The sequence below is a fragment of the Antechinus flavipes genome, chromosome 6 (assembly GCF_016432865.1).
Source record: "Antechinus flavipes isolate AdamAnt ecotype Samford, QLD, Australia chromosome 6, AdamAnt_v2, whole genome shotgun sequence".
NCBI classification, from domain to species: domain Eukaryota; kingdom Metazoa; phylum Chordata; class Mammalia; order Dasyuromorphia; family Dasyuridae; genus Antechinus; species Antechinus flavipes.
Window position 1 is genome coordinate 160820668 of NC_067403.1, and position 13639 is coordinate 160834306.

General features: G+C 32.7%; 1 protein-coding gene across 2 annotated transcripts in view; it reads left to right on the plus strand.

Annotated features, from left to right (window-relative positions):
• Positions 1 to 13639, plus strand: part of ANTXR2 (ANTXR cell adhesion molecule 2) — a 221844-nt gene that overhangs the window by 67535 nt on the left and 140670 nt on the right. For both annotated transcript variants that reach the window (XM_051966005.1, XM_051966006.1), the window contains exons 9-10: positions 944 to 1039; positions 6282 to 6351. In XM_051966005.1, the coding sequence (XP_051821965.1) occupies positions 944 to 1039; positions 6282 to 6351 (166 nt within the window). The remainder of the gene's footprint in view (positions 1 to 943; positions 1040 to 6281; positions 6352 to 13639) is intronic.

Genomic DNA, 13639 nt, shown 5'->3' on the forward strand with positions numbered 1-13639 from the left:
TAAAAGTTAAGAACTCTTATCCTAAATGCTTGAATGAGTTCACGTAAGTTAGCGAAAAATATTGCAAACCATGAATCACTATATGAATCCCAGATGTTATTATTTAGAAGGGAACCCAGAGAAGTTTATTTCCTCTCTGGCTAATAGTTGCTGCGTTGATGATTTCAGTTCAGTTTTACTAACTAGTCAACACTTGACAAATACTTTTCAGTATTTCAAAGATGTGCAACTTCAGTGATGTAATTCCTCCAAAGACATTTTTGGCAACCTCTTTAAAAGTCAGTTGGTAATTTTTCAGTTTGCTTTAATGGTAAAAGGTATCATTCTGTGGCTTACCTGGCAATGAGTTTGTTTGGGTTTAGTTTGGGCTGTGTACAAATAACAGAAGTCTAGCCAATCATTGAACCAGTACTCAGTGCTTGGTTTTCAGCTTGCCAGATCTTGGACTTGTCAAGAATTCCAGGTCACTGCCACTCTACAATTTAATTTAATATTTTTTAGTTTTTTTTAAAAGCATTGTGTCATTATTGGCTATTTCACTGAGGATCTAAAGATTTTGTTGGTATAGAAATGGAATTATTTTGATATTGCTAATTATTATGGGGGTAACTAGATGGCACAGTGGATACCATCCTGAGCCTGGAATTAATAAGCCATGAATTCAAATCAGGCCTCAGACACTTACTAGTTGTGTGAGTCACTATTACCTTTTGCCTCACTTTTTACTTAATTGTAAAATTGAGATAATAATAATATCTATTCCCGGGGATATTGTGGGGTTTGAAAAAGACATTTGTAAGCATATAAAAATACCTGGCAAGACATCATCATCACCACATGAAGACATTTAAACCTGCCTACTTAATACTTCAGTTGTCTTTTGCTATTGCTAACTTTTAAAAATATTGAAATGAAAAATGTTTATTTTCATTTTATTTTTTAGAGGAATTTCAAATCGTGCTGAGAGGAAGAGGGTTTGCAGTGGGCAGAAGTGAAAGTGCCTCCTGTACCTTTATTGTAAATGAAACATATACTATGAGTAAGTATTTTCATCATTCCAGAATTACTTCTGTATTAGAATAAAACAGAATGAAATGTCATGAAAAATTCCTATTTATTAGAAAGAGATGGTATATTGATATTTTTTTCCACTTGTGAAGAAAAAGAAGCCTTTCTTCATTGACTCCAGTGTAGTAATTCCTGCAGTTGGTAGTTGAAGAGATAATCTTTAGCATAACTTCTAATTTTAAGACTCAGATATTTAAAGCTGTTTTCAAAGGACAGGCACACACAAATTCTGTTTAACATGTTTGCTTTTTTTTGTTTTGAATCCAGAGTTTGATCCTATCCCCTGACTTTTTTGTAAGCAAATTGCAACTTTAATCATTAATACTAGCCTTCAAATTCTCAAATCCCTCTCTAGTTCCATTAGATATTGCTTCTAACTCCTATACTCTATGACCTTGTTAAATTAAACTCTCTGTTCCTCACACATGGTACTTCCTTTTCAATCAATCAATAAATATTTGTAAAGGGTCTATGTATTATGTGCCAAATGACGTGCTAAGTGCTGAGATTAAAAAAAAAAAGGCAAGAGACAATTTCTATCCTTAAGCTTTACTTCAAGTTCCTCACACTCTAAAGAGGAAGATAATATGCAAGCAATTATAAATAAAGCAAGCTATATACATGATAAATAGGAAATAATTAATAGAAGAAAAGCACTATGAAATGAAGAGTCATTGGGAAATATTAGTTGGGACAAATATATATCTATACACAAATACATATGTACACATACATATATAAAACAAAATATAAAATAGAATAAAATTATATACATATGCACACATATATGTATAATATAAAAATAATAAAAGAAACCAGTAAAGTCATCTCTAGGGTCTATGTACCTTTGCTCTGGCCATGCCTTATACTTGTAGAATGCACTCCTTTTTCTACTTTCTAGAATCTCACTTTTCCTTTATGATAGAGTAATACCACCTGCTTTTATGAGTCTCCTTATTTCTAGTGTCCTCCTTCCCAAACTCCCCTTTATTTAACTACCTCATATTTATTTGCATTCTTTATGGATATTGATATCTTTTTTTGCCTTCATATTATATTATAAAGTCTTTGTGAGTAGGGAGTGCTTTATTCTTTGTGTGTATATCTTCAGTGCTTATCACAGTCTTTGAACTATAGTAGGTGGTTAATCTACTGTTATTTGATTAATTGATGCTAATCTATATCACATATGTCAACTAGTTGCATGTTATTCTTATTCTTATCACTGGAAGCTATCTCTTATTTATTATATTTGAGTGCATGACAAAATATGAAGTATTGTTTTCAGAGACAATTTCATATATTTCAGAGAAGGGAGACCTTTAGATTCTGGAAGAATCTAGCCCTTAATTTACTTTTTTGCAGTTGTTATTAAAAATACTCAGAAAAATGATGTCTCTAGGTATAAAAACACAATATAGCTCTGAATGTTAATTGATAGCCTCAGGGTTTATCCTCCTATCTGTTAATTTTTCTTTTTTGCCTATCTTTTTTTTTATGTGTACATATATGTGTGTGTGTGCGCGCACACATGTGTGTGTGCATGTGTGTGTATAAGGTGTATATCAAAAGAAGTTTTAGTTAAATTAAGTTGCTTTTTAAAAATTTATATGACCTTTGATTGACTTTTCCTGTGGGTCTGTGACCCTTTAAAACATTTTTCCATATCTGGCTTTTGCTCGCTGCAAGTTTATGCTCTGTGTCAACTGGGTTACTTTTGCTGTCTGGCACAGGTTTTTGAAAATATCCAGACATAATGTTTTTTTTTTCTCTGTTGGTACTAATTGGTTACTGGTGAAGCTCCAAAATATTGAAATTGTTGTTTATTTAATTCCTTAGCCTCACCATTTTGATTCTAAAATATCACTCTTAAAGTTACATTGAATAGTCCATTAACTAGATAAATTAGACATGAAATAAGCATGTCCTTTTTATAGGACTTAGAAATGTTAAGAAAAGTCTTTGTATGGCATTAAACAAGTCAGCTTCAAATGAGTTTGTGAACAGATTCATCTCTTAACTTCTCAGCCAAATTTTGACTTCCGTAGTCTATCAGAATAAAAATAATCCCTTTCTCTTTGGAACTCCTAAAGTCCAAAATCTCTTAGGTAAATAGTTTTATTTTTATTATTTTGATTTATGCTTGTTTTAGTAATGATGCAAGAACTACATTATGAAGCTTTGGAATCTCCCTTACTCATTCAACATTCCAAAAGCATTTGCGATGTAAACTTCTATGTGCCAATACTGTGGATGGGGATAGATCTTGTGTAGGAGTTGAGATATAGAGAAAGCTAAGTATTTCATGATGCAGGGGTAAGGACAAAATACAAAATCATATAGACAAAAGATGAATGTCATAACCAGGGAACAATTAGTGGACTAGTTTATCTGGAGTATAGAGCATGTAAAAGAAACTAATATGGAATAAATCTGGAAATATTGGTTGGAACCAGATTGTCAAGAAGCTTTATTTTTTTTTTACATGACCAAACCGTTATTTTGCTGTACAAAAAGAATCGGACTCTGAAATATTGTACAATTAGCCTGTATAGGAAATCCAAAATGCCAGCAGGCAAAAATATAGGGATTGGGAATTCAATGTAATGGTTCTTAGTCATCTCCCAGAATTCTTTCACTGGGTGTAGCTGGTTCAGCTCATTACTGCTCCATTGGAACTGTCAAGAAGCTTTAAATGTTTAACACATTTTATGCTGAAATCAAAACATATATGTACTGGTTCTTTCCATATTATCCAGGCTGAATATGCAGTGGAAATCCTCACTTGTGGGTCACCTCCCAATAGTGATTGATATGGAAATAACTTGCTTCATTTTTGTAACCTAAGTTATTCTGGCCTTCCTTAGACAGGCAGGCTGGTGATGCTCACTCCTCTCATGGGGACTTACCATATTGGAGAAGAACCCTTTACAGATAAAGGTACCTGACTGATAACCCACTTTACCTTGGAAGTTCCGAACTCAAGCAATGCACCAGCTTTATCTTCTTCAGCCATAGAGACTATATATGTGAGCTACCACTAGGCTCTGGAAGTTTTAAAGCAAGGTTTAATTGTCAGATCTTTGCTTTGATATTTCATTGTGGAAACTGTGTGGGGGAATGATTAAAGGGAGGGAGACCTGAGTCAGTAATTATTGAAGCAGTAATGGTGAGAAGTGATAAAGGTTTGAATTAGGGTGATTTCTATGTGTAGAAATAGAGACACACACAGACAGACAAACAGAAACACATATGTACCAGTATGTATAAAGAAAGGTGAAAGCACAGAAGGAGGAAGAATGAAGGAAAGAATGGGAAAGAAAGGAAAGGGAAAGAAAGGAGAGACAGAAGGAAATAAGCATTTATTAAGCACTTTACTATATGCCTGACAATGTTCTAAGCACTTTGCTAATATTATTTCATTAATTTTCACAATATCTTTGAGTAGGTAGGTTCTGACATTATGCACATTTTACAGGTGAAGATATTGAGAAGATAGAGGACAATTGACCAATTGCTTTTTAAATTCTTTTGAATAGATATGATATTCATTTTAAATGCTCATCACTGAAAACAGAGGCTACCTAATAATAGATAGCAATATACTTTGTTATTGTTCAAAGTTTTCCTTTATCATCTAAAAACAATGTAATGTAATCCAAAAGAACCTAGCTACTAAGTGTCTGAGGCAAAATTTGAGCTTGACTCTAGGTCTAACATTCTATTTACTGTCCTACCTAGTGACTTTTAAGAAGCAGAAAAAATAATACTTAGTAATTGATTGGATATAATAAATAGGAAAAATCATAAAACCCTTTGATCATGAATATGGGAGAATGGGGACATCCTAGGTATACATGATGAAGGTAGGAGACTTAGGGAATAAATGCTAATTTTTCAACTTTCTGAGCTTAAAATACTGATAGCATACCTAGATGAGATAATCCTATAGGCAATTGGTTATATGAATCTGGAGGTAAAAAAAAAATTGGTATTGGAATTATAAATTTATAAGCCATCAACATAGAAAAGTAGTTAAAAGCTTCTCAGAGAATGTAAGTGCCAAAGAGGAATGAAATGAACTGAGGACAGTCTCTTGAAGAACTCTTAAATGGTCAGGATGATATGGAGAAGTCTTAGAAGGAAACTAAGAAGTGGCTAAAGAAAAAAAAAAGTAGAAGAAGCTCTCTCACTAATCAAGTTAGTGATTATCTGGGATATCAGGGAGTGGGCAATCATATCAAGAACTTTAAGCAGATAAGGACTAGAGAGGAATTATATTTTATGATTTGGACAAAGAATTTTGTGATGAACAAAAAAATGTAAAGTGAGGAAGTAAAGAATACATATATATAAATTTTTTTTAAAGTTTATCTTTGAAAGGAAAGAGAGATGAAACAGTAATTGGGTCAGGGCTAAGAGGTCTTGTTTTTAGACAAATTTTAGACAAATTTAAAACACTCAATGAAGAGAGGCTAATTAAAGGACATTATTAGGAGAAGATCATATTGGGATAAGTTGAAGACCCATGGGATCGAGTGTTTTGGTATAGAAGAATTAATCTTAGTAAGAAAGATCTCATCTTTGATAAGAGGGAATCAGGAGAGAGTCAATGATGATGTTGAGAAGTTTTGAATAATGAAGGAAGGAACTGAGAGTGATTGATTTTACTAGTTGTCACCAATCTTAGTGAAGTAGAAGAAAGAATATAGATGTATATGGAGAGGAATGATTAGGAGGGAAGAGAAAGTTATTGTTGGTAGAAATTTTAAAAAATTCTTAACTAAATTTTAAATTCAGTTTTTTTTCCCTTAGATCATTTGTATTATTTCCCTTTCTATCATTATTTCCTGTTATAAAGTTATGTGTTCATAGAGAATATTGGGCTGTCTTTTCAAAATTGAAAAAAAGGAAATAATTCATATAATTTCATATTATCAGACATCATGTGTCAATTTTTCTTATAAAAATAGGATAATGAATGCTCTGTCAGGATTGCTTATTGATCATATATGATTGATTTCTTTCTCTCTCTTTCTCTTTCCCATCTTTTGCTAATTTTTTTCCAAAAGGAAGAAACTTGTCTATCCATATTTCTGTTGGAACACTTACGGTTTTCCAACAAATTTAATCCAGTTTGCATGTCTTACATTTGAATTCATGAAAATTTATAGTATCATTATTTATTAATTTATCAATACCTTATTTTCTAGGTGTAAAACCAGTAAGTGTGCAGTCGAACTTTATACTCTGTCCAGCACCTGTCCTGCATGAAGTTGGAGAGTAAGTTCTTTGTAAATAATAATAATGATAATAAGTTAAAATTATATAAGTGTGTATATATATCTTTATACATATATGTATACACATACCCATACACACACACATATATACACATGTATGTGTGTGTGTATATACACACATATGCCTACACACATAATACATAAAACATATAGACATATGTTTTGCAATTATGTTTGAGAAAAATGATACTAAATGGTAAATATGGAATTTTGGTTAAAATATTTCCTTTCTTCCTCATGTAATTCCCTTGATGTACATTAGACAGATTGATCTGAATAAAATACTTTCATTGATATATCAAACACTTATTCATTAAAAATGTAAATGTCTGTTTTTTCTGTAAATTAGTTGGTTAATGGGGCATAAAAAACTGTTTTTAATTTTTGGGGTAAGATTTAGAATTGGTTTAAGCCTATATATACATTTAGGTTTAAAATAAAATTCCCAATATAGATACTTGTAATTCTGTCTCTGAAATGAGATTCTAATCCAGTATTTTCTATGATATCTTAGAGCTTAGGGTTAACGTGTGAACCAAAATGGCACTTACCCAGGCCAGCTCTGGCTGATAAAAGTCTCTGTGGTGAAATGATTTGTGCTGAGATGTTGTAGGACAAAAACTCCAGTTGTTTCAGATATGACATGGTCATATTTGTTCTCTAATGGGAACAGTGGCTTTTTGTTAACTGTCTTTTCACATAGAGAATTTAGTACTTCTTGAGCTGTAATATTCTGTATAATGAAACATTTTCATGATTTTATTTTGATATAAGAGAAACTTTAGGGGAAAACATTGAGAATATATCACTCTTTAATGGTTTTCCCCCAACATTGCTACTCAGTAAAATTTAGTCCTATTAATTGCAGGGAATAACTCATTTTTGAAATTTTGGTAGTGATAACAGAGAAATAAAGTATTTTAAAAAGTTAAAAAAAAGTTTATGTGAATCTAGATAAACATTTTAAAAATATTTAATAGATTTATTTTGATATATTTGGATTCCTTTGTAACCTTTTGAATTTTATTCTGTGAATTTAAAACTGTTTTGGGGAAAGAGTCAGTTTTTCAAGTCTGCCAAATGGATCCAGTAATGAGAACAATTCATAGCCTCTGTTCTAAATCCTGGCAAATCTTGAAACACACATATGGGAATTCTAGCTATTATTATTTAGAAAAAGATACGGAGAAGCATGTACAGACATGCATATATACACACTCATGTGACAAACATACACATACATATTGGATTATTCTTATTAACCTATTTTGAAATTAGGACAGTCATTGTCCCTATTAATGTTAAGAATGTCAGGTGGTATTCTTATAGTTTATTTTTGTCATCTAAAAAGTATATTATTGCAGACCATTTGGAAAAGTTTGAACAGTAATATAAAGTACATTGCTATCTATGTAGCTTCTGTTTTCAGTGATGGACAATTAAGATGAATATCATTATCTATCCAAAATAATTTAATTACCTTTTGTAAAATAGTAGTCTTATTAATCTACTCAATAAATATGGATTGAACATGTATAGTTGAATGAATGAATAGATGAATGGTGCTGGCATTATTGCAAAATGCTTTAATAATAGCTGAATAGATGATTTTCAGTAGTAGATCTGCCTAACCATCATTTGAATGCATGTTGAAGTAACAAATAAGAATGTTCTCTGACACCTATCATTTGAAAAGGAAAGACAATTTCATTTTATAAGGAAAATAAGAATGTACTTTTCAAGAACATTCTTGTTGTTTTTTGTCATTTATTCTCATCAAGGACCATGATTTCAGGGAGGTGATGCTGTGACATGCCAGTAAATTAGATTTAAGTGCCAGAAGGCTGTGCAACGTTACCAGTCTCACTCTATCCTTCACAGCCATCTGAGTCCAGTGGCAAAAATATAGATAACTATATGACTAAAAATGGCTTTGGATGCTATGGGGAGACCTTGGTCTTTTTAAGCTGAGGTCTTTAACTGTTTTCAGTTTGACTGAGGCAATGGCCTATCAGTAATTAAGCCTAGGTTAAAAAAAAAAAAAAAAAAAGATGAGGCAGAGAATGGCCTTTTTTACCTAGTCAGAAAAAAAATCAGTTTGGAAGGGACAGACCCTCAGGGTTTCTGGCCAAAACTGAAACAATTGCTGTTTACTTTCACCCTGAGCCAAACAGATCCCAAATGATGACCAAATAGAGATTGACCCAGGGACCTATTGTTCCTCATTCAATGAGAGCTACAGTGATATCTTAGGAGGTTTCACTGACCAAAATTTATATTCCTTTGGTCAGAGCACTTACCACAGCACTCACTATGTGAAAAGAGAGAGGGGAAGGGAAAGAACAAAAAAAAAAAAAAAGAAGAAAAGAAAAATTTTCAAGAACCTAAAATATATATGAGTTCTTGAATCTTAGTACCCTTGTACATTTTGCTTCTTTTTAAAATCATTTATTGGGTATGATTTATTTAGGGATACTTTTATATTACAAAAATTTACAAATTACTCCAACTTCATAGGAGATCTTTTATAATAAAGTCAACTGAAAATACATACAATAGGTCTCTTTTGTTGTACCCCTTCCATCTTAAAATTAAAAAAAATAAAGAGAAATCTATTTCTCTCTCTTCTGTTCCCTTTTATGGGGAATATGTGTGTAAAATATATACATAGTTAATCAAAACAAATTTCTTCGGTAGCTACAGTAAATGTAGTTGTGTTTGTGTATGTATGTTTGGTTTTGTGTATGTGTATGAGTGGGGAAGGGAGAGGAAAGGAAAGGGAAAGAGAAAGGGAAGAGGGAGGAAGAGAAGAAGGGAGAAGGAAGGGAGGGAGGTAAGGAGGGGAGAGAAAGAGAGAGATACAGACAGATAAACATTGAGATTATAGATAAATTGTTCTGGTTCTCCATGATTCACCATTAATTTATAAAAATCCTCAAAATTGTTCATTTTCATAACATTAATGCAATTATACAAATGGTTTTTCTGATTCTACTCATTTCACTCTCCACCATCTCCTGTAAATCTTTCTACATCTTTTTTGAAATCATCTTTTTCTTCATCTTCATTTCTTATAACATTATTATATTCATGTTCCCCAATTTATTCAGCTGTTTCTTAGTGATAGGGCAATACCTTTGTTTCTTTCCTTCTTTCTTTCTTTCACCACCACCACAAAAGAGAAAGAGCAACTATAAATATGTTTGTATTTTATAAGCATGTTTTCCTTTTCTTTAGTCTCTTTTGTGTATAAATCTTCCAGTGGCATAGTTGGGCCAAAGGGAATTCAATGAAAGAATATTGAGTAAAAAAAAAATGCACATTTTACAAAAGAATATTAGCAAGCCATTTGAGGTCAATTAAACTGTCTAGCCTTGCCAACTCTACTCAGTGACACTGCATGTTTTAGGGACATGCTATATAGAAATTTCAGAGTGTAAAAATGTTTTAACTAATATTCTTTTAATATCTTATTATTGTTTTGTCCTCAGTGAATTTTAGGTCTTTTAATCTTGTGTCAGTATTTCGTTTGAACCGCTTCTTTGGTTCCACTGTGTGAGGCAGAACATTTCATTGGTACAGAATATAAGACTTTTGAACTTTCTGCATATATATGCATGTGTGTGTTTTATGTGTATGTGTAGCTCAGGGCTGGTTTGTCTAGTTACTACTCAGTTGGCAGTCTGCTCCAATCACTGTCCTTTGCCTGACATCTGTTGTCCACAGTTCATGTCCATGTTAGCCTGACCTCTCATCAGAGGATTTAGGCTCCCCATTCTCCCAATCCTTATTTTCTCCTCCTCAACTTCTTAGAGGTGCTATTTACAGTCATTACCATTGCCTCTAGTGAAATAATAAAATATACAATGTTCTGTTTGGCCTTCAAAACCCTTCATATCCTAGCGTCGTTCTCCACTTTTCTTATACCTTATGCCTTCTTCCTCTCCCTCACCCAATTCAGTGTCACCAGCCTACTTGCCATTTCAAGACCAAGATGCTCCATCTCTTTAGGCATTTTCTCTGGTTATTCCCATGCTTGGAATGCTCCCCCTCTTCATCTCTACCTCCCGGTTTCCCTGCTTTCTTCAACACCCCACTGAAATCCTGACTTCTACTAGAAGCCTTCCTCATTTCCTCCTAATTCTAATGCCTTCCTTCTGTTCATTATTTCCAATTTTTCATCCAGTATGTATTTTGTGCATGTTTGTTTGCTTGTCTATTCTGTTAGTTTTGAGCTCCTTGAGAGCAGAGACTAACTTTTGTCTAGTTTTTAATCTAGTGTTTTTATATAGTCCCTAGTATATTAAACCTTAATATATGTTTCTTGACTGATTGATTATATTCTTTCTTCAGAGATGGAAAAAGTAAAAAAGAATATTCATTATGGAAATATGAATAAGATATGAGAAAAAACCTATTCCCAAAACAGAAAAATGATTTGATACATAAAACTCATAATGCATATGAATATCTTATCAGTATAAGTATACAGTATAATACAGTATTATTCGAAAGGCTAATATTCAAGTCTGGTTACAGCATAGTTTTGGAAACATTGTTAGTCATTTTACATTTCCTTTCCATTGAAAAGTCAAGTAAGAAAAATTTCCAGTGGCTGTTTTTTTGAGGTTGCTTCCTCACTTGGCACAAGCCTCCTGCTGCTGTTAATGTTGTAGTCATGGTGATTGAATTGCCTGATTCAGTCAAGCCCCCCTTTCTGCCCACCTTGGCCATTTGCGCAGGGAATGCCCCTAATTCTGACTTTCTTGTTAGTGATGCTTTCACTGAGATTTTAAACCTCCAGGACTTTCAAATTCTTACAAGGCTCTATTCCAAAGGAAAGAAGTCAGGAAAGGAGCCAGTCCTTACACAGGCACAGGTTTGCTTAGGCAGGATATGTGCTCACAGCTGTGGCTTAATGGCCAGGAAGGGCATCCCCCCATCTGACCTTCCGGAAACCTCAGAGTCATCCTTAGTTTTTAAAGTTGGAAGGAAGAGGAACAGCCATTGGATGAGTTCCCTCCTTAGCATATTCAGAGAATACTGGGTCAGTAGCCAGTCATGTGGATTCAACCCAAGGATGAATCACAACTTTCAATAACTCTTCTCTTTATAAGGGTATTTACTAGTCTAAATAAATAATTGGTTTGGGGGGAGGAAGAATTTGTGAGAAAGCACACTAAATAATGGTTCAGCCTTTTATTTTTAGTTCCCTTTGCCTCAAATAGTCCTTTTAAAAAATTTTACTTATTATTATTATTTTTTGCTTCAAATCATCCTTAACCACTCTATTTCTGCTCACTTCATCTGGTAGTGCTTTTCAACAAGATTAGAGGTAGGTTTTGGAGGTTCAGGAAGAAATGGCTAGAACTAGGGTGAGGTGCAGAGAGAAGAGGAGTTGGCTTGGAGTAGACCTGGAGCAGTGTTACACAGGATGGGTTGTTGCCTGGAATAGTGGTATTTTGGATGATGATAATTGGGGAAGCAGTGCATGTCTAACATCTTATTATACATTGATTTTTTAGAAAGCTTTTATGCTGAACTTTTGTGTATTATATATTACTGTTTCAATAAATGTTAATGTTATGGGGGAAATAATTCCTACTGAGTTGGAGATCACTGTGGGGATCCTTCTGCAAATAAATTACTTTGGGAAGTCTTTTGGCTTCTTATCTAAGTAATGTTTGGGGTATTAAGTAAAAATTTACAACTTATAGAATATATTTCAGCCAACTCAATAGCTTCCTTGATAAGAGAAGTAACCCTGAACCCTAAATAACAAAAATGAATAAAAGAAAATAAAAATTCTCATAACATTATTTTAAACCTTAGTGAAAATCAGTCAATATTTAGAATATATATGCATGTATATATACATGCATACACACATATATAAATATAAACATCTATGTATTTAGTAGATAGTTATATATAGTTTAGTAGATAGTTGGGAATAAGAAAATGGAATTATATATTGTTCTCAAAAATTCAGATTTTTAAAAAATAAATTATAGCTATAACGAGCTTTTTGTCATATTTGACTAGTTGTTAAAAATAAAAACAACAACCATCACCTATATTAAAACATTAAAACTGTCATAATTTGTCATATTGATGGCCAAATTCTAAACTTCTTGCTAGAAGTGTTATATTCTAATGTGAATTTTTAAAATGTAAGTTAAAAATAATGTGATTGTAATGAAATGAATTCAGGACAATAGGGACCTGAACATTTGCTCATTTAGACCTTTGATATATTCAACTATAGTATTTATACTTAATTGCATATTCTTGAAGAGAAAAAGAATATTCAGCCCAACATATATACATGTATACATGTATTCACATACATGGCACATATGCATATAAATATACATGCATACACACACACATACACACACACATACACATACATACATACACACACACACACACACCCTCTCTTTGTAGAGGAGCTAATAGAGTTCCAGATCTGGAGTCAGAAGAACCTCAGTTCAAATCTTGCCACAGACTCTTAATACTGTTGTGACTCTGGGAAAATCAATTAACTCTGTTTGCCTCAGTTTCTTCATCTGTAAAATGAGCTACAGAAGGAAATGACAAACCATTCCAGTATCTTTGCCAATATAACCCCAAATGAGGTTACAATGGGTTGGTTACATCTGAAATGACTGAACAACAAAATACTTTGTATATGTACATATATGCACACATGTACATGCATGTACACACATATACATACCATTGCTTTTAAAAACTTGTAATTGACTAATTTTTCTGTATGATGTTTTTAGAAGTGTAACATGAACTCAAATTTAAAGTCAGATAGTTTAGTATCCATCCTGTTTTATTCAAATATGTTTTCGTATTTATCATTTTAGAAACAATTAAATAGTTCATTCAGTGAAGTTCATGGTGCCATGTTGTGAATGAAAGTCACAAAATAATTAAAAAGCAACATTTCCTCCTAGAGTAACTTGGGATCTGAAGGAGGAAACGAGATCAGACTTAATGAAAAGACATAAAAACACTCAAGACTTAAACATCTGACCAAATATATAGCTGACTGTAATTACACAGTTATGTATGTAATTATGGAGTTACTGAATGCTGAATAAGTTTCAAATTCTCTATTGTTCTCAGAATCATCAACTTTCTCTTCATTAGTTTTGATTCTCTTTAGTGCTATGGATTTATCTTGTATTTGAGCTTTTGCCCACTTAGTACCTTTTTAAACTTGATGTAATGAGCTCTAATTTATCACTCAG